General features: G+C 41.6%; 2 protein-coding genes across 4 annotated transcripts in view; one reads left to right on the top strand and one right to left on the bottom strand.

Annotated features, from left to right (window-relative positions):
- Mxi1 (MAX interactor 1, dimerization protein) overlaps positions 1-8,703 on the top strand; it is a 65,868-nt gene extending 57,165 nt beyond the window's left edge. The window contains exons 4-6 of one of the 3 annotated variants that reach the window (XM_057779713.1): positions 3,549-3,663; positions 4,289-4,460; positions 6,736-8,703. In XM_057779713.1, coding sequence (XP_057635696.1) covers positions 3,549-3,663; positions 4,289-4,460; positions 6,736-6,899 — 451 coding nt within the window. In that variant the 3' untranslated portion in view covers positions 6,900-8,703. The remainder of the gene's footprint in view (positions 1-3,548; positions 3,664-4,288; positions 4,461-6,735) is intronic. The other 2 variants (XM_057779714.1, XM_057779715.1) reach the window with 2 other exon arrangements.
- Positions 8,704-12,717: 4,014 nt separating this feature from the next.
- On the bottom strand, positions 12,718-26,598 carry Smndc1 (survival motor neuron domain containing 1). Its single transcript, XM_057779801.1, has 6 exons — positions 26,403-26,598; positions 25,322-25,441; positions 20,512-20,654; positions 19,796-19,957; positions 16,773-16,926; positions 12,718-16,083 (listed from the first exon to the last, which is right to left on the bottom strand). Exons 2-6 carry the CDS (start codon positions 25,439-25,441, stop codon positions 15,946-15,948), a joined length of 717 nt encoding a protein of 238 aa, XP_057635784.1. The 5' UTR covers positions 26,403-26,598; the 3' UTR covers positions 12,718-15,945.
- Between the last annotated feature and the right edge of the window lie 673 nt (positions 26,599-27,271).

The raw sequence follows: 27,271 nt of genomic DNA, 5'->3' as shown, positions 1-27,271 counted from the left end.
CGAGGAAGTAGTATTTGGCGTGCACAGACACGCCTCTTCCCTTAGAAATGCGCCCGGCTCACTGGTGAGCCTTCATGCAGACCCTTCCTTTGGAGAACTGAATTCCCCGGGTGTGGAGAATAGTGTCCCTGACGTATGGGCATGACATTTCTGGGTATGCTTTCTTGGTGGATGTTGATCTTGGAGTATATTTACATGACTGAAGAAATGATGGCTATGAAAACTTTTTTCAGAATGAAATTTTGCCTTCTCTATTCATTTTGGGCATCAAACTTTTTCTCTTGGTTTATTACTTAATAAATTTAAGTAATTTATTAAGACTCCAAGATTATTGAACTTAGTTGGTATGCCCTTATAGAACGGCACCTCAGCTGTTTTCTCTTGAAGGAAAGAAACGAAGGCATTCATCAACTTACAGGGTTTGCTTTAGATGGGTTTTGTTTTGTTTTTTTGTCATTTAGCTGTTTTCAACCCTGGGGATTGAACCAGGGTCTGGTGTATTGTTGGTGATCATTTATCACCGACCCTTGTCTCCAGCCCATAACAGCAGTCTATTTAGGTCCCTTTCCCCTGTAACTACCTGGAAAATCCTTGCTTCTTCAGAGACAGATTCATTATCCTTACATTTCCAAAACTAAGTTTCCCCTCCTTTTAAGGGCCTGCCACGTCCTCCAGTAAATCCCGCCCCCCAATTTAGATTGTTTGCTTGGTAGTTTCTTGACTCTTCCAGTGTGAGCTAAGTGGGGCGCGCTGGGGTCGGGACCAAAAACCCGTCAACGTTTTCATTTTATTTTAAACTATTACTGTTGCTGTTGTTTTGCTTTCCTCTACCAAGTAAATGTCTGACATGGTGCTGACTACACAAAAGCAACACGACAGGTAAACGGTTGACTACATTTAGAAAAGAGGGACAGATGACCGTGCCTTTCACCTCTTCCCTTAAACCTGCTACTGTTAGCCTCTTCCTGGTTTTCCCCTTAAATTTGATGTTCTGGGACTAACACCTACCCTTCCAGTTGTTATTTTCAGCGGAGGACTTAGCATGACGAAACAGGAGTATGAATTGCCCTGTTCTAAATTAGCATAGAACTAGCTTTAAAAACTAGAATGGTAAAAGATAATTTGCTGCATACCCAAGAGTTCTGGAGTTGAGTAGTTTGAACAAGACCAGCAGAACCGCTCTGTTGCGAGGTGGCCGCTTGTTTCGTTCCCCGCTGCTCAGCCCCAAAATAACCACACAGACACTGTATTAATTAAATAACTGCTTGGCCCATTAGCTCTATAGCTTCTTATTGGCTAACTCTTACATATTAATTTAACCCATTTCTAGTAATCTGTGTATTGCCATGTGGCTGTGGCTTACCGGGTAAAGTTTCTTCTGGCTCCAGTGGGGCTCCATGGCTTCTCTCTGACTCCTCCTTTTTCCTCCCATCATTCAGTTTAGTTTTCCCTGCCTACCTAAGTTCTGCCCTGCTATAGGTCCAAAGCAGTTTCTTTATTTATTAATGGTAATCACAGCATACAGAGGGATATCCCACATCACCACTCCTCTGACATGCTTCCTTAATTTTAGTAGTTGCTTTGTTTATGAAGAGGCTGAATTCAGAGGAGAGCCTCTAATTACTAAGAAAGGCAGCAGCCTCCATTGCTCACTGGAGCCAGGTCATAGGAAGATACTGCTAGGCAGACACCACAGCCACCCTAATGAAGCATTTGAATGTACTTTCACCACATGTGTTGTTTTGATCTGGAGTTTAGTCTGCTTACCATGTCCACCTCCTCACCTGAGAGAGTTAGGGTTAGTACCATAGAGCAACTTCAAAATGGTTAAACATGGAGAAATAAAGACATTCCTTTATCTACATTAAGTATGTCCATTTGCAGCCTGGCATCAGTTATTAGACTTAACATGATGAGTTCTGGAATCTCAGATTCTGTCTGAATCTGGAATCTGTCAGATTGTAGCTGGGTCTGTGGGCGCTGAGATAGTCCTGGAAGTTCATCAGCCCTACCTCTGACCTCACTACCCTCAATCATCCTCACTCTCGGGGACATAATGGCCACTCATCACCTTTTCTTACTCCTCTTTCGAATTGCTACATTTGAAATATTCACTTGATGCTGTTGTATTAAAACTCAGTGAGCTAATGAAACCATTTTAGTCCCCTTTGAGAGGAAAGTGAGGGCTCACTTTATTCCTGCTACTCGGGCTGTTGCAAAAAATTCCGATCCAGCCCCAAAGGAGTCTGCACACTGCACACACTGCTCACCCTGCACCCTGAACACACTGTACACACTGCACCCCTGCGCACACTGCACACTGCTCACCCTGCACCCTGCGCACACTGTACACACTGCACCCCTGCGCACACTGCACACTGCTCACCCTGCACCCTGCGCACACTGTACACACTGCACCCCTGCGCACACTGCTCACCCTGCACCCTGCGCACACTGTACACACTGCACCCCTGCGCACACTGCACACTGCTCACCCTGCACCCTGCGCACACTGTATACACTGCACACCCTGCACACTGCACACACTGTACACCCTGCACACTGCTCACCCGGCACTCACTGCACCCTGCACTCACTGCACCCTGCACACACTGCTCACCCTGCACCCTGCGCACACTGTACACACTGCACACTGCTGAACTGGTAGGTGGAGCACAGGCTCAGACAGGGAGAGCAGTGGTGTTTTCACGTCCTCGTTATGTACGTGCTTATTGTTTAGGAAGGTAAATGCATGAGATTCTCTGGTAACATTTCCAGGAAAAATTCCCTCTGATTTTCCCAGAAAATTCAGGACTTTAAGTAAATAATTCTGTTGCCCCTTTTCCTTGTGTAGAAAACCAGGGTAAGTCACGAGAATGGAAGAGAAAGAGTTTAGCTGATGGGTAGTCATCCACTTAGGATAGGACATGGAGGACTTCAGTGTTGACTGTAAAACCCACCTACCCCACCTACTTAGTCATGCAGCTTCGCTGTCTCCGGTATGCCGGATCATGTGAAATTGCCGCTTTAGAAGTACTGAAACTTTTGGCGAACAGCAAGTGTTTGTGTGGTTACAACTACTAAATGAACAGATCTAACCCCATAAGATGGCTACGATTACCGAGCAGAGTGGGCAGGTGTGTGTCTGTGTGTCTGTGTAATTAGAAGGTGGAAGGAAATGGAACCTGGGTGCATTTATATTGAGGTACCATAGCTGGAACCCCTGCTCTAGCCCGTGTTTTTATGCACTCAGAAATCAAGTTCTAGTGCTTTAATCGTCTATCACATTAGTAGTACAGTAGGGAGTTTATGGAACGGACTAGAGAAAAAACTAATCTCTGGGAGGTGATAATGCAAAGTAACTGTGTCTACCAAGGACAGAAGTGGCAGGGACGGAATCAGGGACCCCTACCCCTGCGAGTGCAGGTACTCTGAACAGTTAGGAGTGAGATGTGGTTGTTGATTGAATAACTGAAAATGACTCTCTCTAGACTGTGTGTGTCTAGTGGAATACCCAGGCTGTGCTAATTTGATGATGTCTTTCTTAGACGAGCTCACCTGCGCCTGTGTTTAGAACGCTTGAAAGTTCTGATCCCACTGGGTCCAGACTGCACCAGGCATACAACACTCGGTTTGCTCAACAAAGCCAAAGCACACATCAAGGTGAGAATGTCCACTTCCAGCTTTGCCCCAGTCTCCGGGCCCTGGGTTAATCATTAGCAGTGATTCCTATTTGTGCTTGGGTGCAGTTCTCTAGACGATCTCTTTCTGAACTGACCTCGAGAGAAACCTTTGTAAAAATCTTACCAGCTGATCTGATGGAACAACGTAACATGATTAACTGAAATTATTTTTTTGACAGTGTGATCACTTAGACCCGAGAACACTAGGGCAATAATAATTACCTTTCTGATACCCAGAAGGAAGGCCGCTGTGCCCTCTTGTGGAGATGACGTTATCTGGCTGTATCTCTCAGTATTTTTCCATCAGATACCACACTGCGGGAGGTTTCTCTTTTGTGAAGGTTACCTCATGGACTTTTATAGTTCCTTCTTGTTCAAGTAGTCTATGCAGCACTTGTACACAAAAAGGACATTTTTGTGTTTAAAACAATAAGTGCTTCTCCATATTTATATATACAAGGGTACATAAATACCCATAAATATGTATGTGTGTGTAGATAGATATCTGTTCATATTTTCTCTGCCAAAGAACAGTGTTAAGCAAAAATCAGTTTTAGTGCTTTAGACTGGACTATATACAAATAAATAAGATTTCATTGTTTTAGAAACTTGAAGAAGCTGAAAGGAAGAGCCAGCACCAGCTTGAGAACTTGGAACGAGAACAGAGATTTCTAAAGCGGCGACTGGAACAGCTGCAGGGTCCTCAAGAGACGGAGCGGATACGAATGGACAGCATTGGGTCGACTATCTCTTCCGACCGCTCGGACTCAGAGCGAGGTAGGCACCGTCCCTTTCCTAAGGACTCCGGGAGGAGGACCTGCAGGCATCTTCGCAGTCTAGCTTTTGCTCTCCTGGTGCTGGAGACCAAGGCCGCCGAGTAGCATGTGTGAAGTCGATAGGAGTGAACTCTCCCATAGCAGCGTTCCTGATCCCAGCTGTAGGTGTGTGCACCAGACACTGTCTGCTACAGACTTGCCATGCGTGTGTCTGCACTGTCCACTTAGAGAGAATTTTAGACTTATAGAAAACACATAGTTCTTATCTGCCTTTTATTCAGTTCCTTCTCATAGTTACTGAAACTAAGATGCTAACACTGAGAAAAATGCTAGGCTATGTCCAGATTTTATTAATTTTGCCACTAATATCTTGTGAAGTATTTTGGACACTGGTCAGTCTCTTTATAGAGCATACTTCAGTTTGAATTTTTTTGAGGGGGGGGCGGGGGAGGAGATTGTTTTGGTTGTTTTTGTTATGTTCTTCGGTGTTTCGCCATGAATCTTAGGTCCCCTGGAACTACGTTACAGACAGCTGTGAACTGTTCATATGGGTGCTGGGAATTGAACCCGGGTCCTCTGGAAGAGCAGTCAGTACTCTTAACCGTTGAGCCATCTCTTCAGCTGCAGAAATTGTTTTTAGTGTTTTCAAATTATTAGGTTGAGGGTATACATTCAGGACAGGAAACATCACAGCAGTGATACTGTGCCCTTCAGTTCATTGTCAGGGAGAGAGACTGATGTCTTATTGTTTGTGATACTAAGTTTTATCTGCGTATTTTAGAGTATCACACCATTTCTCTTCCATGTGTTCTAGAACGTTTGTCTTTGGCAAAATTAAGAACAGAAATCACCCAAGAATTTGAATTTTCCTGCCCTACACCACACCTCCAGAATGGAATACTCATGGTTGTTTGTTGTTTTAGATAGGGTTTCTCTGTGTAGCACTGACTGACCTGGAACTCACTCTGTAGACCAAGCTGGCCTTGAACTCAGAGTTCCTCCTGCCTCTGCCTTCTGGGTACTGGGGTTAAAGGCATGGCCACTAATGCCCAGTTGAATTCTGATGATATTTAACCTGACATTTGGGAAAGTAGAACTCAAAAAATCTTGAGAATTTTAAAATATTAGACAATGTTTTGTTTGTTTGGTTGGTTTGGTTTTCGAGACAGGGTTTCTCTATAGCTTTGGATCCTGGCCTTGAACTTACAGAGATCCACCTAATTCTGCCTCCCAAGCACTGGGATTACCACCACCGCCTGGCTTCAACTCTTTTCTCTTCTCTCTCTCTCTCTCTCTCTCTCTCTCTCTCTCTCTCTCAGACTAATTTTTTTTCTCCTTTTGATGGAAATTTCCCCATGTACTCAGAAGTACAGGACAGACAATAATCAAACTCTGGCGTCTGTACCCATTAGTGATGACGGCAGACGTCAGCCTTCTGCTGTTCTTCCTGTATGATTGAATGTAAATCATCAGGTTTTGAGAAAGAAGAATATTAAAAAGTCCTGAGTTTTTAATTCTACTTTATGAGAAAAAAATTTGACTTCCTTTTGGTTTTAAAATGTATATTATGAGTGTGGCCAGGTTTATGCATCATGTATTTTAGGTTGTATTTGAGGACTGTGCACTTGCTTGTCTTGAGGCATTTGTTTCAGTTCCAAGCATTTTTCTCTCTCTCTCTTACACACACACACACACACACACACACACACACGCACGCACGCACGCGCGCAAGGAGATGGCTTGAGGCTATACTTGATGCATGAAAATCAAAAGCAAATCTCTCACACTTAATGGTTGACTTATTTTTGTTTCTAAATATATAGAATTACTTACAATGAATCATAGACATCTATAGATCCGTCTGTAGAGTGATACCACCAAAAATTTGGATGCATAAGCATACATTTTCTATCTTTAATTTTATTTTCCCTCCCCCTCCCCCTCTAAAGTAAGCCTGATTAATAAACAACACTGAATTAGTTCTTGGTTTAATGCAAAACAGATGTTGTTAAACCACTTGGGTTGGGATCTTTTAATATTAAGTCCTAATTCTCAAAAAGGCCAAGGCTTTCAGCGGGAGGTCCAGACGGCCTGGCGTCAAAGGGTTCTAGTAAACTTGCTGCTAAATTAAGACCACCTCTGTATACTAGATTCCCCTTTGTGGAAGAGATCTCTGATGACCTCACAGAATAACCTTTAACTTGTGAAAGTGCACATATAGGTTACTGATGTTCCTCTTCTCACCCCCCACCCCCCCCCCGTTTTCTTTTTTGCAGAGGAGATTGAAGTGGACGTTGAAAGCACAGAGTTCTCCCATGGAGAAGTGGACAATATAAGCACCACCAGCATCAGTGACATTGATGACCACAGCAGCCTGCAGAGTATTGGGAGTGACGAGGGTTACTCCAGTGCCAGTGTCAAACTCTCCTTCACGTCCTAGAGCCCAGCACGACAGCAGTGCAGGGCGACACACCCACCGGGCCAGTTCAGCACCGTCTCTTCAGTTGGGTTCATGACGCAGTCTCCTTCAAAACTAAACAAAACCATACTTGAACAAAAGGGTCAGAAGACCTGTATTTAAGCAAATACTTAACAAAAAGTGGGGTAGAGCCTCCCCAGTAGAACAAATACTCATTTATTGGAAAGAATACGGTTCCTAACAGCAGCTGGAAACCTGTAATTATCTGGAGTTGACTTAGTTGACTTCTAAGAGGACAGTGGAGATTCCGGCTCCTTTCCTAGTTTGCTCACGCTGTGTTGAGTAGACGTTTAAGGGTGGGGTTATGAACCCTTCCTGAGCTTCTTGGCCCTAGAAACAAAATCAGACTTAGAGTAAGGAAAAGACAGGATAATCAGGCATTAATCTTGGATAGCTAAAGAGCTATTAAAACTCAGCCTCAGTTTATCATGAAGCCTGTGGATGATCAATTCTTTTAAAAAAAACCAATTTTTAAAAAGCTCATTTCGTGCTCTACAGAAGGAGAGACTCCCATGAAGCCTTTCGAAAGAGATCATCACGCAGCTCAGCTTTCTGTTGGATTCCATGCTAAGCCAGCTAACCTTACCTGCATTGTTAGCACTAGGGCACCCAACCGCCCGCTCGCACCCTTCAGCAACATAGGGGCAGCCCATGCATGACAGCTGTGTCAGAGAAGGAAAAGCTCCATGTGCCTCTGTGTCTGCGCCGATCTGAAGAGTTGTGCACGCAGCATAGCAGGCCAAGGTCTGAGCCACGGCATCATTTTTATTTGAGATTTTGATAACTGTTTATATGTGTTGAAAACCAAAATGGCATCTTTTTAAAGCTTGTCCATAAGTAAACATAGATGTCTTTTATAGTGGAAAAAACACGTGGGGAAAATCATCTATTTTGATGCAGCATTTGATAACGATAAAACACCTCACACCTCACTCTTTATAGTGCACAGAATGAATGAGGTCTGGGCGGGGTAGACAAAGGTCAATGCTGTTTTTGTTTTCTTTTAGGATCATTCCCCTTTACCAGCTTCTAACCATCTGCTACCCGTAGTAGGCACACTGTCATAGTTAACATAGTTAAGTTCAGCACTTGTCTCATTTACTGTAAGACCTGCATTTTCTGCAGGCGGTCTCCTTCCTCACGAACCCACTGTGCAGGTGCTACTGTTGCTCTTACCAATCTTTTCAGAAATGTTATCTTCTAAGTGAACTTTCTAGCCTGCACTTTGATGTCATGTGTTCCCTTTGTCTTTCAAACTCTGAGGTTTCTCTGGGCCTCTGTTTGGCCCTGGGAAGCCTTTCTGGAGACCTTACCCCCAGCTGTTTGGACTTTGTATTCTTTAAATAATTTAACTACCCTTAATTACTTTTAAAAAAAGCTTTATGATTTTCATAACTTATTGCTGATTTTAATGGGTTGATAATTTCAGTCCTGTAGTTTTATTTTATGTTTAGATAGGGCTGGGCAAGGAAAAAGAAAATAAAAACAACCATATTTAGCAGTGCAGTCGAGTTGTGTGTTAATGTCAGGACTATCTTCTCGTGAATAGCTTGTTTCCTACATGAGCTGTACCATCTTGTTCTCATGAGGCCTCAGCGCACACTACCCATGTTCCTTCTGTGCCTCTGAAAGTACTTCTTCCTCAGTTGTACTGTCTGGGTGAAGTTCTCTGAAGCAGATGTGAGACACTGCATGCCTAGGTACGGTGTGAGACCCACTACGCTTCGGATGCGGAGGCTTCCCTTCCAGCCACCCCAGCTGTGTATTCGACGCCTTTGGGTTTTCTCTTAGTGAAAGTAAATGGAAGCCATTAAATGGCTTCATTCTTTGTTGTTGTTTGGTTTGGTTTTTAGAGGTGGGATTTCTTGGTGTAGCCCTGGCTGTCCTGGAACTCACTCTGTAACTAGACTGGCCTCAAACTCACTGAGATCCACCTGCCTCTGCCTCCCAGGTGCTGGGATTAAAGGCGTGCGTCCTCACACCCAGCCAGCTTCATCCTTCTGTTCCCAAGATGACTGATATTTTCAGTGCAGGACAGGAATTTGGAACATCACTCAGGCAACTTCATGTGCTGCCGTTTTCTGTATATACAGGACAGTGGGCTGTGAAGCCTTTGTTACGAACCCGCTACACATACATCAACACTGCTTCCCCAGGTTTGCTCTTGGGGAGGAAGGACACGGGTAGGTTGTGTGATTAAGTATTAACTCTTTAAAAGACAAATTAGTTTACAGCCAAGTTATGCAAGAAATAAAAACCAAATAATACTCGAGTTATTTTTGTTAATACCTTATCTGTGAAGGCAGAATAATTACTTGAGTGCCCACATCTTTAGGTAATTATCTCCTAAGTACATTTTGCTTTTCCATCAGAAATTTAGAAGTACTGGTAGTATTATGACAGCCCCTGTTGCTGTTGTACAGTTAGGAAGTGTCTACCCAGCTCTGCAGCTCGGCAAGTACTTTTTTTTTATTAAAATTTTTCACCTCCTCCCCCCACCACCACCCCGCGTAGTACTTTCCTGGCATGATAGTGACTTTCAAACGTCACAAAGATGTCCTCTTGGGAATCTCTTTGGCTACCACATGGAAAAAGTCTGCAGATCTCACCGCCTCATTAACCTTATTTAAGGTATTCTTCCATGCCCTTAGAAAGCTGTAGTGCTAAAAGGAAACCGAGAGGTGATCATGTACATACGTGTGAGGGTATGTGCAGCTGTTTGTACCAAACAACGTGGGCATCAATCATTCTTTAAGCACCACGTATCTTTATTATCATTATTTTTTAGACTGCCTCTTACTGGCTTGGAACTTACCAAATAGACAAGGCTGGGTAGCAAGCCCCAGTCCAGTGTCTGCTGGGATTATTAACACTCCCCCATGTATGTATTTTGTGTGTCTGTGTGTTTCCTTGCATGTATGTCTGCACAGGTATGCCTGGTGCCCATAAAGTTCAGAAAAGGGTATCAGATTCCGTGGAACCAGACGATTGTAAACCACTATGTGGATGCTGAGAATTGAACATGCAAGTGTTCCTAACAGCTGAACCATCTATTTATTCTCCAACATTCTCTAGCCTACTGGCTTTTTAAATTTTTAGTATAATTGCTTTTGAGACAGGGTCTCACTGTTGGCTATCCTGAAACTTACTGTGTAGACCAGGCTGGCCCAGAACTCAGAGCTCTACCTGTCTCTGCCTCCCAGAGTCCTGGGATTAAACATGTGTGCCACCATGCCTGGCTCACTCTAGCTTTTCAAAACACGTTTAGGCCTTCAGCTCGGGTCCCTTGCTTTCAAAGGAGATAGTTTACCAACTGAGCTATCTTTTCAGCGCTATCCACCTTTTTTTTCTTTTTAATGAATGCAATCTCTATTTTCTTCATCCCTAAATGTCAAATTTTATTTTGACCCAATTTTACAGAAAATAAAGTCCTGTTTCTTAAACTTGTATTTAGTTCAAATGATCTACATCAAACTCCCAAATAGATGTGATTATAGACCTGGCTTGAAGTTTTTATATTCTAATTTCTTTGTGTTTTGGGAGAGGGTTTCTCTGTGTAGCCTCTGAGCCTGTGTTGTAACTCACTCTGTAGATCAGGCTGGCCTCAAACTCAGATCCACCAACCTCTGCCTCCCAAGTGCTGGGAATAAAGGCGTGCTGGCTCTTAAATGCTTTTTTTTTAAAAAAAAAAAAAGATTATGTAAAATAAATTTATTGCATTTTAGTGATCATGTTTTTGTAAACCCGACCAGAGGCTGAGTCTGCTCTATAGTGATGACGACTGCATCACTGAATGTGCCCAGTTAATATTTAGTGATATGCTCGGCTATAAAGGAAAACTGTCATCTGTGCACCAGATCTGACAGTAATTTGCTTTTCTGGCTTTGCCCAGTTGAACCGGGGGCTTTATGTAAATGCCCTTCCACCCAATACACTAACTAAACTGTTCCAAGGATATTTACTACCAGACAATTTTACTTGGTTGTTTTACCCTTTTTCAGCCATAATTTATCACTAATAGCACAAGTAAAACACTATACTTTTATAAACACTGCCAACTGGACTGAATAAAATGCTTGCCTAGTACGTACAAACCGCTGGGCTTGATGCCAAGCATCCCATAAACCGGGTGGGACGATGCAGACCTGTAATCCAAGCACTTGAGAGGCGATGGCAGGAGAATCAAAAGCTTAGTTATTTTCTGTGATAAAGTCATTTTCTGTGAGTTAGAGACCAGCCTGGGCTACATGGTGCCATCTTGACAAAGGAATCGGCCAACAGACTTAAGTTATAGAGTTTCTTCTGTTTCTTTATCGTGGAATATGCTTAGAAATTTCACTGCCAAGGCAGTAACTGAACTTTTGGTGTTCACAACAGAAACAGAAAAACAGCATTGTTGTTGTTTTAAAAATGAAGCAAAAGCCATAAAGGGTTTCTAAGGCATACATTAAAAAATAACAGTTTGTGAATAAACAAGTATCTCACACTTTGGAAGTCAGGCCAAACAAACCTAATTGCTTTTGGAGGAACAAACTGGAGGCAAAATCAAAGGGGTATTCGTTCCTTCTGCTACTCTGAGTGATGAAAAACTGGACAGCTACCACCTAGTAAAGAGTAGGCTAGCAGCTGATCTTGGGATTTAATTCTAATTTCCAGGATATAGGAGTCACGTGTTTCCTCCAAGCCTGAATCCTTTTTTTTTGGGGGGGGGGGAAGGGTGTCATCAGAAATTCCGCTGCATTTTAGGCTGGATGTGGTGGTGCAGGCCTCTAATCCCAGCACTGGCAGGCAGATCCTGAGGCTATACTGGTCTACATAGTATGTTCCTACAAAACTAAAGAACACATACTACAGAGAAACCTTGTCTCAAAAAACAAAACCTGGGGCTGGAGAAATGGCTCAGAGGTTAAGAGCATTGCCTGCTCTTCCAAAGGTCCTGAGTTCAATTCCCAGCAACCACATGGTGGCTCACAACCATCTGTAATGAGGTCTGGTGCCCTCTTCTGGCCTGTATATAGTAATATTAAAAACCTGTATAAAGTAAACACGGGTTGAAGGAGGCAGGGACCAGCTTCTAGGTTTCACCATGGAGAACAGAACTAGCAAAGTGAGGCTATGGGCCTCATGCTGAGAAACAGTAGCTCTTAAAAGGCCAGCCTTTGTAATGAGTTTAACAGTTCATTTAGCTATGCTCTTAAAAGACTAATCTGTAACACAAATTAAATATCCCAGTGACTCACAGTGTGTTCCTAAGATAAACTGCTAAGGTCACAGAAGCTAGCTACCAGTGTTTACTGTGGGAACTAAACTACTAAGGTCTAAGATTTGGTGTTGTCAGCTACTAGACCTATTCAGAACTGCACTCAGCCACAAAGAACCACCTTCAGGTAAGCGGAGACGGACCTGGAAAGTGTCTACACGTCCCATCTGTAGTACCAGTTTCAGAGTCACTTATCTCCGTCTGCACACATACTGCATACTTCTCATAACTGGAAAGGGAACAAGGTCACTGTTTCTTGTTAAAGCTCTTGAATTGCCTGGTGTGCTCCCTCTTCACTGCAGCAAAAATTCCTCAATTTACAAGTCAAAAATCCTAGATAAAATGTTTACATATATTCTTGGATTTATAAATTACTGCTTACACTGACTGCTCCATAGTACAAATAATACGGCTGAGCAAATACCTGTTGAACCTCTGTAATTATTTTAAACAAATACAAAACTTTGTTGGTTTAAACATACTTCCATTTTAATATTTCAGCTATTATCCAAGCTAGGCAAAAAGCCAAATCAAACTCTGAGTACATTTTTGGCTGATGTACAACATATTATTCACCTCTGAAATGTCTAGTTGTAAATTAGAAACTCCTAACCCAAGTCGTAAGAAAGTCATCTGTCCTGTTATTTTAAGAGGTAGCCGTTGGTATTTTCAAGGGAATAAACCCAGTACACAACATTAAAACTATATTGGATGGACACACACCAACAAAACAAGTACTTTTAAAATTTGAGTTAGAATAATTTGACGCCTTTTGGTTTGATAGCTAGTCTTCATAATTAGACTAATAAAGATGCCACTAAATATGCTTTCAATTTTTCTTCTGAAACCAAAGCTGTTCTATATTTAACCTACAGCCTAGTTCTCAGCTAAGAGTGCACAGCAGAATTACCTACAGTGTTTGTAGCAGACTTATTTTGGCCTGGGCAAGTCTGGAATAATACCCAGGCAAGACTGCTTGAGTTTTTATTAGAAACGTCACCACATTCCTGTTAAGTATGTTATAGTGTAGAAATTAAGTCAGGATTTACTTGATGACATTTCACTAGCAGTATTATGTATGGTTGCACTACAACTCTTTGAGTAAAGGAAGTCACTGTCATTCCACAGTAAATGGCAGGCATCCTTACAATGTCACATGTATGTCAGATAGTGTCCCTCCCTCTGAATACGTATTAGCCCGATTCATGAAGAAAGTTACAGAGAGCTAGTAAGTGGAGTCAGGGTTCCAACAGCAGTCTGGTTCGAGTCTCTGCTCTTCTAATATGCTCCGTAGGTCTTGCTACATACATGTTAATTAGAACAGCATTTGCTAATTGTGGTATTGTTAAATTCCTGGCTACTAATTTTTGGACTATTATAGGTCAACTTCAAGTTAATCAAGCTTTGAGAAGATACTTGTAACCTACTTAAAGAGCTACAAATCAGGAGGCAGAGGCAGGTGGATCTCTGTGAGTTCGATACCAGCCTGGTCTACAAGAGCTAGTTCCAGGACAGGCTCCAAAACCACTGAGAAACCCTGTCTCAAAAAAGAGCTACAAATCAGTATTTGAATTTCAGTTTGTCAGTTTCAGCTTTTGCGGGGCAGTGGTGACGCACGGCATGCCTTTAATCCCAGCACTTGGGCGGCAAAGGCAGGTGGATCTCTGTGAATTCAAGGCCAGCCTGGTCTACAGGCTAGTCCCAGGACAGGCACCAAGGTTCCAAAGCTACAGAGAAATCCTGTCTCCAAAAAGCAAAAACAAAAAAACCTCAAAAGTTTGTAACAAAACATGCTACACTTAGGGTTCCCACTTTATTTTAGAATATAGAGAGCATAACCACTTTATTTGGAAAGTGGTCCTAATCTTTTCAACTTTAGCATGTAACAGCCAGGTCATCTTTCCGGGTCGTAACTTTTAGTTTAGTCCAAAGAAATCAACATCGTCAATGGAAAACTACGATAGCCCAAAGGGCCACATTTCATCTCTGACACGAGCTGCTAGTTTTATATTGTACACCTATTTTCAGAACAAATGTAAAATTGCTTCTATTCCTTTTCTGAGACAAAGCCCTTAAGGAAAAGATATACAGGTACACTGTTTAAGGCAGAATGGTCCAGTTACTGTTGTAAGTTACTGTTCTGGCATACCAAGGCAATTATCAAACCATTTTACTGTGTTTTCAAAACATTTCCTTGCAACTGTTACTACACTACATCATTTAAAACTTTCTTTTAGGAGTTCTCCGCTACCCCCCAAGCCCTGGTAGTGGGGAACTAACTGAAGGTCTTAAACACGCTAGGCAAATACTACCACTGTCCTTAGCCCAAGAAGCCCCTTTTCTGTCTTAACCCATGTCTTCTGTCATGTTATTTATGAAGAAAATCATAAAAAGTATTCTACCTCACCACTGTCAGAAAAATTTTAGTTTACCAAGTCAAAATTCATGAAATTTAATTTACAAATAGTTTCATACACACCCATTAATCCTTTAGGATTCAATTTTTTATACCCAATGAAGGAATTCTTAGGGATTTATGAAACACTTCTCAAACGCAGCGTTCTCTTCCGTAGTAGTTCTGTGTACAAGTCTAAGGCTCACTACACCAAGGCTGGCAGCCATGGATTCCGCCCCTTTGTTAACACACTGGAGATTTAAAAACACTTTATTTATTAAAGTTAAACATACAAAACTGAAATTAACACACACCCTAAAAATTGTCTTCTTCCAGTAACAGGAAGACCCTTTTTCTATCTGTGTTTTTGGCTTAAACTCAACTTGGGATAACTGTGGTGCTCACTTATACCAACAAAAGCTGGCAACTTGATCTAGTTAATAAAAAGTACAAACTCAGCTACATGAACATAATATACAGGGAAATTATGGTCAGATTAATGCACAAGAAATACAGGAAAATTCAATCATGAAACATTCAGTACTCTTGTTCATTAATTTAGCCTTGGTTTTTTTGTTTTTTTTTTTTACAAAAATAGTATCTACATTGTATACAGGGCTATACATCAGCTTTTTGTTTTCTCATATAAACATTACACATTCCCCCAAAATGGAAGCACTACCACAAGTGAAAAATCAACAAAGAAAAAAAACAATACAAAACACCAAATAAACACGAGAGAAGGGGAGCACAACCTACACATGGTTTGTTTTTTAATATAAAATTCAAACTCAATGACCAAAACATACAAGGTGAGTCAATTGTGGAAGCGACCTAACAGGCCCAGGAAAGAATTCAAGGAAAAACCTTAAACTAAACCCTGTCATTTATAAATTAACCCATGCTCGGGCCTGTCTGGACAATGGCCAGGTTATCATCAAACTGAAGACATCTTTAGCAGGTTGGCATTTTGCCATGATGTTCCAATGAACTGCTGGGATACATCAAGTGCAAAGCACCCGAAAACTCCAAATTAGGACTTACAAAATGTCTACTCAACATTAGTCAAGTAGGGCCTGAAGCACACTATGTCATCGAACTGCTGACTTAAGCAGCGTCTACCTAGAAAAGTTGCCTTGTTCAACAAACTCTGAGGGAACTGTGGTAAGTAGTAATGAAAAGTTAAATGAGAGCAGTTATCAAATGTCTTCAAGTTTCATTCTACCAAAGCCAAACAATGACAACAATGTATCTTCCTTACTCATCTAGCAAATAATTTACCTTTAGAAAAATATAAGAATAAAAAGGTAAATGTAAAGCCCTGAAGAGATGAAATCCAACAGTTTTTCTCATTATTGAGGCATCAAATGCCTGACATTGTATTTAGATGTATCTTGATACTGTGTCATAGGCTTGTCAGCAATTCCGCAAGTTCCTACTCCAACTTTGCCTGTTACACTTTCTGGCGAAGCAAAAATACTCCTCTTTACCTGGGAACAAAAGAAAACCAGTTCTGATCAGTGTGTGAAACCAAATCTCAACCTTTAATGCTAAAATACATTCAAGTTCCAATATTTACAAAACGTATGGCTTTTGTAGAAAATATCACTGCATACTAATATAAAGCTTATCTGTCTCAAGATTGTAGGTTTTCATTCTCAAAGTCGTAAAGTATGAGCTGTCTATTTTGGTATGAATTTGATGGTGAGACCCACTGTGGTGCCCTCTGTCCCACTGCTCTTCAGAAGCCACATCCTGAGGCAGCATGGACAACAATGAAAAGCCAAGCTATGGGTGAACATCAGGCCATCCTTATTTTGAGTAGCTAAATTCTACAGTTATTATTATTTTTTTTTACTAACAAAGCATACCCAGAGAACTTAAAAGCTTTCTTAAACAAATGCTCAAAATGAAAGTTTTTTTTTTGAAAGTTTGTTTTTAAAAACAGCAGAACTCTGCATATTTTCTGCAAAGTTTGAAGGCACCAAACAGTCTTAAAAATTTCTGATATAAACTCGTTTATCACAGAAAGTGGGTAATGATTACCTAAAAGAATTGTAAGTCAAGAACTGATTAAAACTGTGCCCTTTGGAAAACCTATACCTCCTTTCTTCATATTGATGTTATTGTAATGACAGCTATACTTTCAGATCTACAACGTGATGAAAGATATACCAACCTGGCCTTTTTTGTTTTTAGAATAAGCCCTGTTGTTGAACTGCTGCCATTTCACCTTCTGGTCCTCTCTTTCCTGCTCAAGTTCTTTTATTCTCTGTGCTTTCTTCAAAGCTTTTTTCTTTTTATATTCACGTTGCTGGGCAATCATTTCTTTTCTGTATGGAAAACCCGGACATAAATGTCACTAATTAAAACTTAAAATATCACTTCTTTGTAACAGTGCAAAAGTGAAACTTACATACTAATTTATTAACGAAAGTACAACTTTTCATTAAAAAACAATGCCAAAATCCGGGTATGGTAGCATGCCTGTAATGCTAGGTGGTCACAGGAGGATCAGAAGTCCAAAGTCCTCCTTGGCAAGCTGGAGATCTGGTGGGATACACCAGAGCTGTCTGTCTTACAAAAATAAAAAAGGCTCAGCGTGTAAAGGCATCTGCCATCAAGCCAATCCTCATGAGTTAACCTGAGTTTGACCCTGAGAACCACAAGGCAGAAGGAAAATCAACTCCTTCAAGTTGTCCCTGACCTCCACTCATGTTGCAGTGCACACATGAATCCACACAATAAATAAATAGAAATCAAACATCGCCACTCACTGAGTACTACTAGACATTTTTTTTTTAAAAAAAATAAAAGGCAGACACAACACTTGCCAGAAGTGACAAAGAACAAAACCCCACTTAGGTCTATTATAATGTAAATCAAATCTTTCTTTTGGTTTGTCAAGACAGGGTTTCTCTGTATAACAACCCTGGCTGTTCTGGAACTAACTTTGTAGACCAGGCTATCCTCGAACTCACTGAGATCCACCTGCCTCTGCCTCCTGAGTGCTGGGATTAAAGGTGTGAGCCACCACTCAGCTGTAAAACAAATCTTCCAACAAAGAGTTTTTATGTTTTATAGCGGTTTTGCCAGCTGTGCTTTAGGAATATGAATATTTGATGCACGTTCATACCTATAATCCCTACTACTTGGAAGTTGGAGGCAGTTGGATCAGGAATTTAAGTTGTGCCTCTGCTAAGCATAGAGTTCCAGGCCAGATTAGGCCACATGAAACCCATCTAAAAGAAACAAAATCAACCTTAATGGCTGGCTAACTCTACCAATTTCTAAAAATACAGTTGGTGAAATATATGCGACACTTGGGAAAGTGTATGAAGTAATTTAATGCAGATAAACTATTTCATCAACACCGAAGGAAGACAGCAAGAGATCGGAAGAGTGGCACAACCAGCATTCTCTGTGATGACCAACAGCAAAACCCTGGATGTCCACAACTAGGATTCTAAGTAGAACCAGGGCCTAAGCTACCAATACACTCTGCTTGCCTACATGAACTGACAAAAGGAAAAGAAAGGTTTTCAAGAGAAGAGATCCTGATTCCCCTGTACCAAATAACCATCAACATGAGGCTAAGTGGCTTTCCTTATAAAGAAGGCAAGAATAAAACAAATTAGGTTAAACAAGATTTTACAATCTGATTTCCTTATTCAAGGTGTTTAAATGTTATTTTAACAAATGGCATTTTTCAAAATTCAAGAACATTTATGTAGCAGCTTAAATTTTGGAAATTCTTGCAAATTCATAGACATATTTATCAGTTACACACGGAAGGAAGGAAGGAAGGAAGGAAGGAAGGAAGGAAGGAAGGAAGGAAGGAAGGAGACAAGACAAGGCAGTGATGGCAGTAAGGTTGCATACATGCACAAATAATAAGCACAGGACTCAGAAGTGGCTGTCAAGTGCTGACCTTGACTGCTATTATCTAATAACTTCTACTTTCTGGCCCCGGGTTTTTTTTTTTTTTTTTTTTTTTTGCTTTTTCGAGACAGGGTTTCTCTGTGGCTTTGGAACCTGTCCTGGAACTAGCTCTTGTATACCAGGCTGGTCTTGAACTCACAGAGATCCGCCTGCCTCTGCCTCCCAAGTGCTGGGATTAAAGGCGTGCGCCACCACCGCCCGGCTACGCATACAATATTCTGTGTGTATGTCTGCAGGCCAGAAGAGGGCACCCGACCTCATTACAGATGGTTGTGAGCCACCATGTGGTTGCCGGGAATTGAACTCAGGACCTTTGGAAGAGCAGGCAATGCTCTTAACCACTGAGCCATCTCTAGCCCCTGGCCCCAGGTTTTTAACCACAAGGTTTTGTTACTTCTGTACCTGCCACATTTTTTCTGTGAATAAGACGTGCCTCCCAGGCATTTCAGAGATTTAATTGAATAGGCTAAGGCTGTTACACGTTATTTCACACGAGGCATATGATAGTTTGTTCACCATTAATTATGGCAATGGGTCAGGCAAAACAACATATATATCCAATGTCATAGTTTACTTTGCTAATCCTTGTTTCAGTTATTAGTTTAGATGCTATTTTCATAAGGAAACTGTCCTGGTAACCATGGTATCTTTTTTTGGGGGGGGGAGTCCCCTTAAAACTACTGCTATGTCCCTTCACAATTTCTATACTTCACTGTTTATGCCCCCCACAACAACTTTTGTGGTACTAGGTACAATTATACTTGTTAGGCAAAGGCTCCACACCTAGGCTACATCCCCATCCCTAAGACACTCCCTTATGTGTTTTTTCTGAATATAGCTTCAGCAGGTAGGTACCAGGTACAAGGTCAAGGCAGTCTCCACTGTGGTTTAGCCCTAGGACCTGACTTACAAAAATACAGTATTCTTAGTGTAGTGCCCTCTTTATTGAATACATCAGTATAGCCTCCACTTTACCTAGGCACACATACTGATCCGTGTTGCCCATCTGTAAAACAATGTTAAACAGTGTTATAACCTCACTCCAGTGCAGCCTGAATGAGTTATCTTCGCAGATTACTTCAAGCATCTAAATGGGAAACCCTAAAATGCTATACTAAAGTCAGTTACTTTGGCCAAATGTAACCTAAACACTTACTTAAGTACCCAAGTACTCAAAAGACTGAGGTAAGACCAAGGAGCACAAGCTAGCCTGTGACACACAGTGAGCCAGCCCGTCTTGGGGAAACAGAAGTTGCTTACTTTGACATGGGTTTGTTGCCACTGTCCTCTTTTGCCTTCCTTCCTTCTTCTACAGGTTTGAGGTTCAACAATGGAGTCACTTCGGCATTGCCATAACCAGCAAAGGTGATTGCAGCGGTGCCATTTTCTTCATCTATCTCCTCGATCTCCGCTTCGTAACACCTGCAAAGATATCATGGCTGTAAGCAGGTGAGTAAAGATCTAGTACTCAGCCTACAAGACTATCATGTCTCTAAAACAAACTTCTGCAATCGAATGGCCCTCTTAGCAAAATGATGAGGTTTAAAGCGAGGCACCTGACATCAAAAGCCATAATTAAAAATTTTGCCAGAAAAATCCCTTACACATCTACTCGCTATACTTAATCTCATTCAGAAAAGCTAGTTCTTAAAAGATTAATTTCAATGTATGCACTTGAGCGCAATAAAATTACCAGCATTCACTTTTTAATTTGAGGAGAAAACAAGTCAGAACATTTTAGAAAACAGCCATTCATCTTTCTTTCCTTCAGAATCCAAACCACTCTTCTCCCCAAATTTTAAACTAAATCTAAAATTAAGCTGTTAATGGCAACCAACCAAGAATTACACTAGTGTTATAAATCACATTACCGACACAGATGATTAAAATAGGGTAGTCCAAGCTGAATAAAAACACCTTACCATTGTATCTTATTAATTCATGTTATAGTTAGAGGGCTGTTTTTCTACACTTACTGTCCATCTTCACTCCAGATTGCCATACATTTGTCCCCTACTTTCCATGAATGAGTAGGCTGAGTAGAAGCAAAACTGTCTGAACTTGCAAGAGTTTCCGAAGGCTGAGTTGACAGAAGGTCTTTGGTCAATTCTATAACTTCCTAAAGAAGAAAGCAGAAGCCGTCACACTTGTAATTTTTTTTTCACACTTGTAATTTAATACTGTCAACTACTTCCTTGTTTTATAGCATCACTTCTCATATCACAAAGCAGTTACATATACTGCACATACAGCTCAGTGCTTTTGAGAATACTGTTTTCACATCCAGAGAGACTGAGGAACAGCACTACACCCTAATAAATAGTGAAACTGTGGTTTAAGCCTATATAGGCATCTTCAACTTTAAAAACTATAAGAAATAAAACTAGACAAGTTTCAGCCACTGCTGACTTCTAAATGCCTTTTGTGACTGACCATTTTCTCTACAGTGAGAATCAAAGACTGAATCTGATTCAAGGTTACTTTCACAACCAGCATGTGTCTTCCATGCAACTACAGTTTTATAGGGCATTACTTGGCAGAAATATCAACCGTGTAACCAACATCTCCTTTATGAAATTCCCAAAACACTGGAAACAGTCTCATTAAGCACACAATGTTTCTACTTATATCAATTTCTATTAAAATACTGTAAAGCATAAATAAAAGAAACCAGTAATTTTTCACCCCATTTAAGTACTAACTACCAAGTTAGAGCTAAAACAGCCTACACCTACTTAACAAACACAGTAGCACAGCTTCACTTTAAGAAAAAGCACGTAACTAACCCACAAAGAAAGGCAGGTACTTTCTAATCCAGGCTTCTGTGTAGTAGTTCGACTCAAGTGTGATAGGGGTGGCTAAAAACTTGCCAAAAATATGAACAGGTATTTAACTACTTATCTGCTATGTTCTTACTCTAATACAGACATACATTTTACCTGAGTTTCAAAGAATTTGCCTACTGGTTTCCTACAGTGTTACACTTAAAACATCATTTTCTATGTTTGAAGACAAATATTGCAAAAGCAAACTCTTAGTTTCTTCAGGCATCCAATGAGGTTTTGTTAATAATTGTTTTGGTTCAATAGCCAAGAAAAGTTAAATTATTACCTCTCCTAAAGATTCTAAATCTTCCTGGCTACTTTTAAAAAACTAATACTTGAACCAAAAAGATAGATAGATAGATAGATAGATAGATAGATAGATAGATAGACAGACAGACAGACAGACAAGACAGACAAAAAAAGAATATTAAGTACCTAGAGAAAGGTCAGTTTTGTGAATTTAAAAAAGCTACTAAGACTTGGATTTGAGCTGAAACCCAATAGAACCCACCCCTAAGGTTTGCCAAGTAGACAATTATTTTCTAAGGCACAGGAGGTGACGCCTAGCTTTATATTCATTAGTCCTGCAGCACTCGAGACTAAATCTAGGGTCCTGTGCAAATCATGTAAGTGCCTTCAAATATTTAATTAAACAATTCTATGTAAAAAAAGCAAGAGAGTTTCCAGTAATATAGTTATACAAAAAAAAGAGTAAATTACCCAATTTTGTTCTCAGTTAACCACCTTTAGAGCCTGGAATACAAACCAACAGCCCTGACTCAAGAGCCCACAAAGTCTTTATCATTAAATACTTGCATCTCCTTCCAGGGATCACGTAATTAAAGCACAAACATGCATTTTACCTCTGGTAAGAAGTCTCAGGTTTGACAGAACATTTATTTCCCCACCACTTTCAAAGAAAAGAATCCTGAAAAGCTATGCATAATTTTCAAAACCCTGTGCCACAATGGCCTTTCTTATAAACAGGAAAATCCAGGGCATTCACTTCTAAAGTCCTGGAACTCTCTGTCATCTTACACGTCCCTCCCAGTGACTCATAATGAACCTCAATCTGTCTTCACATGTGTATGGACCAAAGTGTTAAAGAAGCTGGTTTATATATGAGGGGTCCTTGAAGGTACATACCATTAATTACTTTTCCTCCCCCAAGTCTGAGTTCTGAAACTGCTCCTTCATTGACAGATGGGCAGCAGTTACAGTAATCGGCAATTCCAAGAAGCATCAGGTGTTGTGATCTACATATCAGCAGGTCAAAGGGGGTGCACTCAAGCACTCTGCTTCCTGAAGGAAGGCGTTTCGGGGATGCTGAGAGCCACTGTAATATATGAGACAAGTGACTTGACCCCTGCCTCCTTTACAACAGTTTACTCAGCAACACAGCCTAATAAATTGACTAGTTTTGTGATTACTATAGACTACCTCGGGAATGAAAGAACGAGCTAATCTGATTTTACTATACCTATTTCTCTTCTAAATAAAAAAAGAATTTTTTATTCTATATGAAAGACAGAAACATGGAACCTTACTGAAAAAATAAACATAGGAATTAGAAGCCACTATGATAGCCCCACCCCAAAAGATAACATAGAAGCCACAGGCTTTAAATAAATAAATAAATAAACCCAACCAAACAAGATTTAAATAACAAGAAGGACGTCCCTAAAAGCAGCAAGTGGGTGGAGGGAGACCTCTACCAAACAGAAGCTAGTTCCTAGTTTCAATGCAAACAACCAGGTTGGAAGCATATATTCAAATATTTTTCATAATTTTACCTAATCTTAAGTATCTATCCTAATCTTACCTAATCTATCTTCCAATAGTTTTCAGTTCAAACCATACCTAGTAACCAAAATCAAACTTCTCATAATGAAGACTAGCCAAATAAAGAATTCTATCTTGTCAATATTTATGGTATTATTAGTACTTAAGCTTCTAAATCGGCAACATTCAATATTTAATAAACTGTAGTTATTTAAAATAAAAAAAATCTCCTCAGTTTCCCTGGCCATATTTCAATTACTTAGCAGCTACGTGTGGTTTGTGGCTCTAAGTGGCATTGAACAGCAAAGAACACAGTCACCACACCAGACAGTGCTGTTCTAGCTGGCTACAGAAAAGAGGATACTTTCACAGATATATGACTTCAAAGTCATTGTTGCTTTGCCTTTTTTCTTTTTTAAATTGAGACAGTCTCACTATGTCACCATGGCTGGCATGGAACCCGCTAGGTAGACAAAGTTGGCTCAAACACACAGAAATCTGCTTGATTTGTTTTTTGTATTTTATTGACTTTTTCTCCCTGCAGTGCTGGGAATTGAACCATAGGGTATTTTTTATTGTAAGCAGTTACAGCCTCAGCCTCCAGATCATTATTATTAATTGAGCCCTAGATAAGCCTTTCAGGTAAATACTATTATCTACCCTAATGGTTTCTCCCTACATACTTTCCACTATAGATTTTCATATCAAAATAGCTGACCCTGGAAACATTAAAAAAGACCTGGTGGTAATGCTGCTAGAAACTCAACTCCCACCTCTCCGTCTACCAGTTCCTCATAGAGCACCCAGTGACCAGCATCACACACGTGTTCTTCTAAGAGACAGGATTGTTTTGACGTCAGCAGAGGCTGACGGGGCAGGTTAGTGTGCCTCTGTCCCTTCAGCGTCAACTCATACTCGGTACAGGTGAGCAAATCAAAGGAGCAGGCAGGAAGTACTTGGGTTATGTTTACAGAGGCCCTGGGAGTGGGAGCAAGTGTCTTCTAAACACCTCTTCTTACTGAAGGGGACATGCACCCCACTGGCCTGGCTTCTATAACCAAAGGAGAGTCTTATTAAAGTAAAATTATCCAACAGTTTGTTTTAAAAAACAACATTTACACTATTTTAAGTCTAGAATCAGAGTTTGAAAATGTCCAAGTTATTTTAAATTACAAATGAGATCTTTCAGAATCCCAAATCTATTAAGTCCTCTCAAGTTGTTCTTGAAATTTTGTGGAGTATTTTTGTTTTGAGGTAGGGTCTCACTATGTAGCCCTCGATGGCCTGGAACTCAGAGCTCTGCCTTCTTCTGCTCCCTGAGTATACTTCCTAAAGGTGTATACAGCTAGCAAAACCCAATGGTATCAATGGCCATCAAGAAGATAAAGGAAGGACTGCTCAGACGGGACATAGAAGAAGCAGAGATCAGAACACCCTGAAAATCTCTAAAGGATCAGGCTTAGAAATTTATGGGTGTTTTTAGATCAAAATTTTAATATACAATATTTACAAAATATATACAGTATTTTTCTTAACCTGGTGTTCTGAGAAGCAACAGAGATTGAGTTTGTCCCAAAGCCCTTCGGCACATGTCCTTCCAAGTGTCATTCATACTATCTCCCATGAAAAGTTAGATCGCCTTTTCACACCAGTCCAACTTAGACAAGGCTCAACAACTACAGAGTCGAGTCTTCAGTTCAAACACTTACATAACACCCACCCACCCAGACCATTATCTCTGTACACATTTTGTGTAAACACATCATGATGTGTTTTTATAAAACGTATACTCCATGAGTGTTGAAGAATAAGGTCACATTTCATTTTCAAATAATCCTGTGTCATCAAAAAAGACCTTAATCTGGTGATAATTTCCCCCTCTAATAGTATTACCTTTTCAACTACGTTTCCTCACCAACATGTTAAAAAAATTAAACCGCTGCAAGGTTTCTTATCATGAAATCCTAAAAGCACACACAAGATTTACAAACCCATGAGTGTTTGTACATTTGATGTACACAAAATGGAGGAAGCAAATTTAGAAGCCTCGGTGTCTGTATACAGGTATACATATATTATACAAATAGGGAGCATCTTCATAGGTGCTCTGAGTGCCTTCTTGAAAAAGACAAATACTCTTCTCAAACAGCATCAGCTACAACAGTCCACCTATACTTACTTGCAAGTCCTTCTTCAATTTCAACAGATCTTCATTTTCTCCGTTTCCAGACAGAGCAGCTTCTACTTGCTGGAGTTGGGCTTTGTAGCTAGCCAACTGTTTTGCTAGATCCTCGGACATCTGAGAAAAATGAAAAGCAAAGACCATACAAAGTCAAATATCAAGCTACAAAAATGTTCCTCTAATTTGCCTAAATTAATCACTTTTGTTCCCAACTCGAAGTTTTATTCATTTTTACTTTCTTCAGATTTAGCTAATCCACAAACTTCAAAGCAATAAGTCACAAACACGTCAGATAAATTCTATACAAAAAGATCTCCCAAACAGTATGCTACAAGAAAAATTGATTTCTTTGAACTAGGAAGTCAGTGTGGGGCTCAACAATGAAGACTTCGACGTACTTCTTAAAAGCTGGAGAAGTCAAAATAAGAAAAATTTGCACGGACTTCCAAAGTCAGATGGAACCACACAAATCCCATTCAACTCTAAGTGTGAGTAGCTCCCCAAAATACACAGTGTTCACATATAGGTAATCTTAGAAATCCGCCTTTCGACAAACCCAGCTCAGCGTCCTACAAAGTGAGACACAGCTAAACCCTCCCTTAGAGTGCACGCAAACATACGGGTCCTCTGGGGACCATGTCCGGAACACTCCTGTCCACGGGAAGCCTGGAATCCGGAGAGACGCTTCCAGTCCGAAGGGTTCACACAAGGCAGGCACCTCTCCTCCCGGTCACCCAGCACTCCAAAGCCCGCCATAATCCTGTCCATCATGTCAGACCAGGAAACTCAAAGCCTCAGCTCCCGTGGAAACGGCGGAGCCCTCACAGTGGACCTCTTCGGAAGGGCGCGGGCGTCTCCCCCGCCCGACGGGTTCCCCAGGACGGCCACGTTCGCCGCCTCGGCCCGCAGAAGCCTCCCCGCCGGCCAGGGTCGCCCACTCGGGACACCCGAGCAGCCGACTCCACGGACCGCCCGCGCCGGGACCCCGCTGCGAGGCCGGCGCCCGGGCTCCCGGGTTCCGTCACAACTCCAGGCCGAGGCCCCGGCGAGGCCTGACCCTCCCTCAGAGGCTCGTTACCTTGGGCGGGGTTGGGGACGGGACGGCGGGCAGGGGTCGGGGAAGCGAGCCCAGCGGCGGCAGGGACAGCTGCAGCAGGGAAAATAGCCACGACGACGAGAAGATTCGGTCGGAAAAGGAAAAAGTCCGCCGGCGCCGAGGGGGGAGGGGAGAAAAGCCGGGCTCAGGCAAGAGGAATAGACAAGGCAAGGGAGATCTCGCGAGACCAACAAACTCTCGCGAACGTGCGCTTGGGTCACGTGACTCCCGGCGTCCTCTAAGCGGCCGGCACCTGCGGCTTCTGAAGGCGGAGTGGGTGGGGCTTAATGAGCAGGAAGTGGCGTGTTTGGGCTGCGCCAGGCGCAGAGTGCCGGCTCGTCTTTACGTCAGTTCCGCCCTGTGGTGGGAGCGGCGAGTGGCTCGCTAGTGTGGGGGCGTAGACTCGCGAGCGTTTCCGGCCAGCGGCGATGGGGAAGGGGTTTAGTTCCGAGAGCCGGTCGGGCGTGACGGCGCGACTTGACTCCTCCCGGGGAGGCAAGAGGCAGGCGGATGTGAATCTGAGGCCAGTCTGGTCCGCCTAGCGAGTGTCAGGCCAGGCAGGGCTGCCTGAAGACCTTGTAAGTCAAGAGAAGGGAAGCTTTGTTTGTTTGGTTGTACAGAAGATAAATATAGCGGTAAAGGGCGTTGGAGCGATGGCATGGGAAAAGTGACCGTTTGAGGTGCTTAGACAGTATCCATAGACGCTAAAAGCCACGTGGAGAAAGGGGGGGTGTTTACAGGGTCAAGGTATCGCACACAAGTATGAAGCATCAAATCTCAGGGACGATTAATAATTACAGTGATGAAATTTGGCATCCACCTGTTTACCCAGTGGTCAACTGCAGCACCAC

The sequence above is a fragment of the Chionomys nivalis genome, chromosome 8, assembly GCF_950005125.1.
Source record: "Chionomys nivalis chromosome 8, mChiNiv1.1, whole genome shotgun sequence".
NCBI lineage: Eukaryota > Metazoa > Chordata > Mammalia > Rodentia > Cricetidae > Chionomys > Chionomys nivalis.
This window is presented reverse-complemented; position numbering and strand designations above follow the sequence as displayed.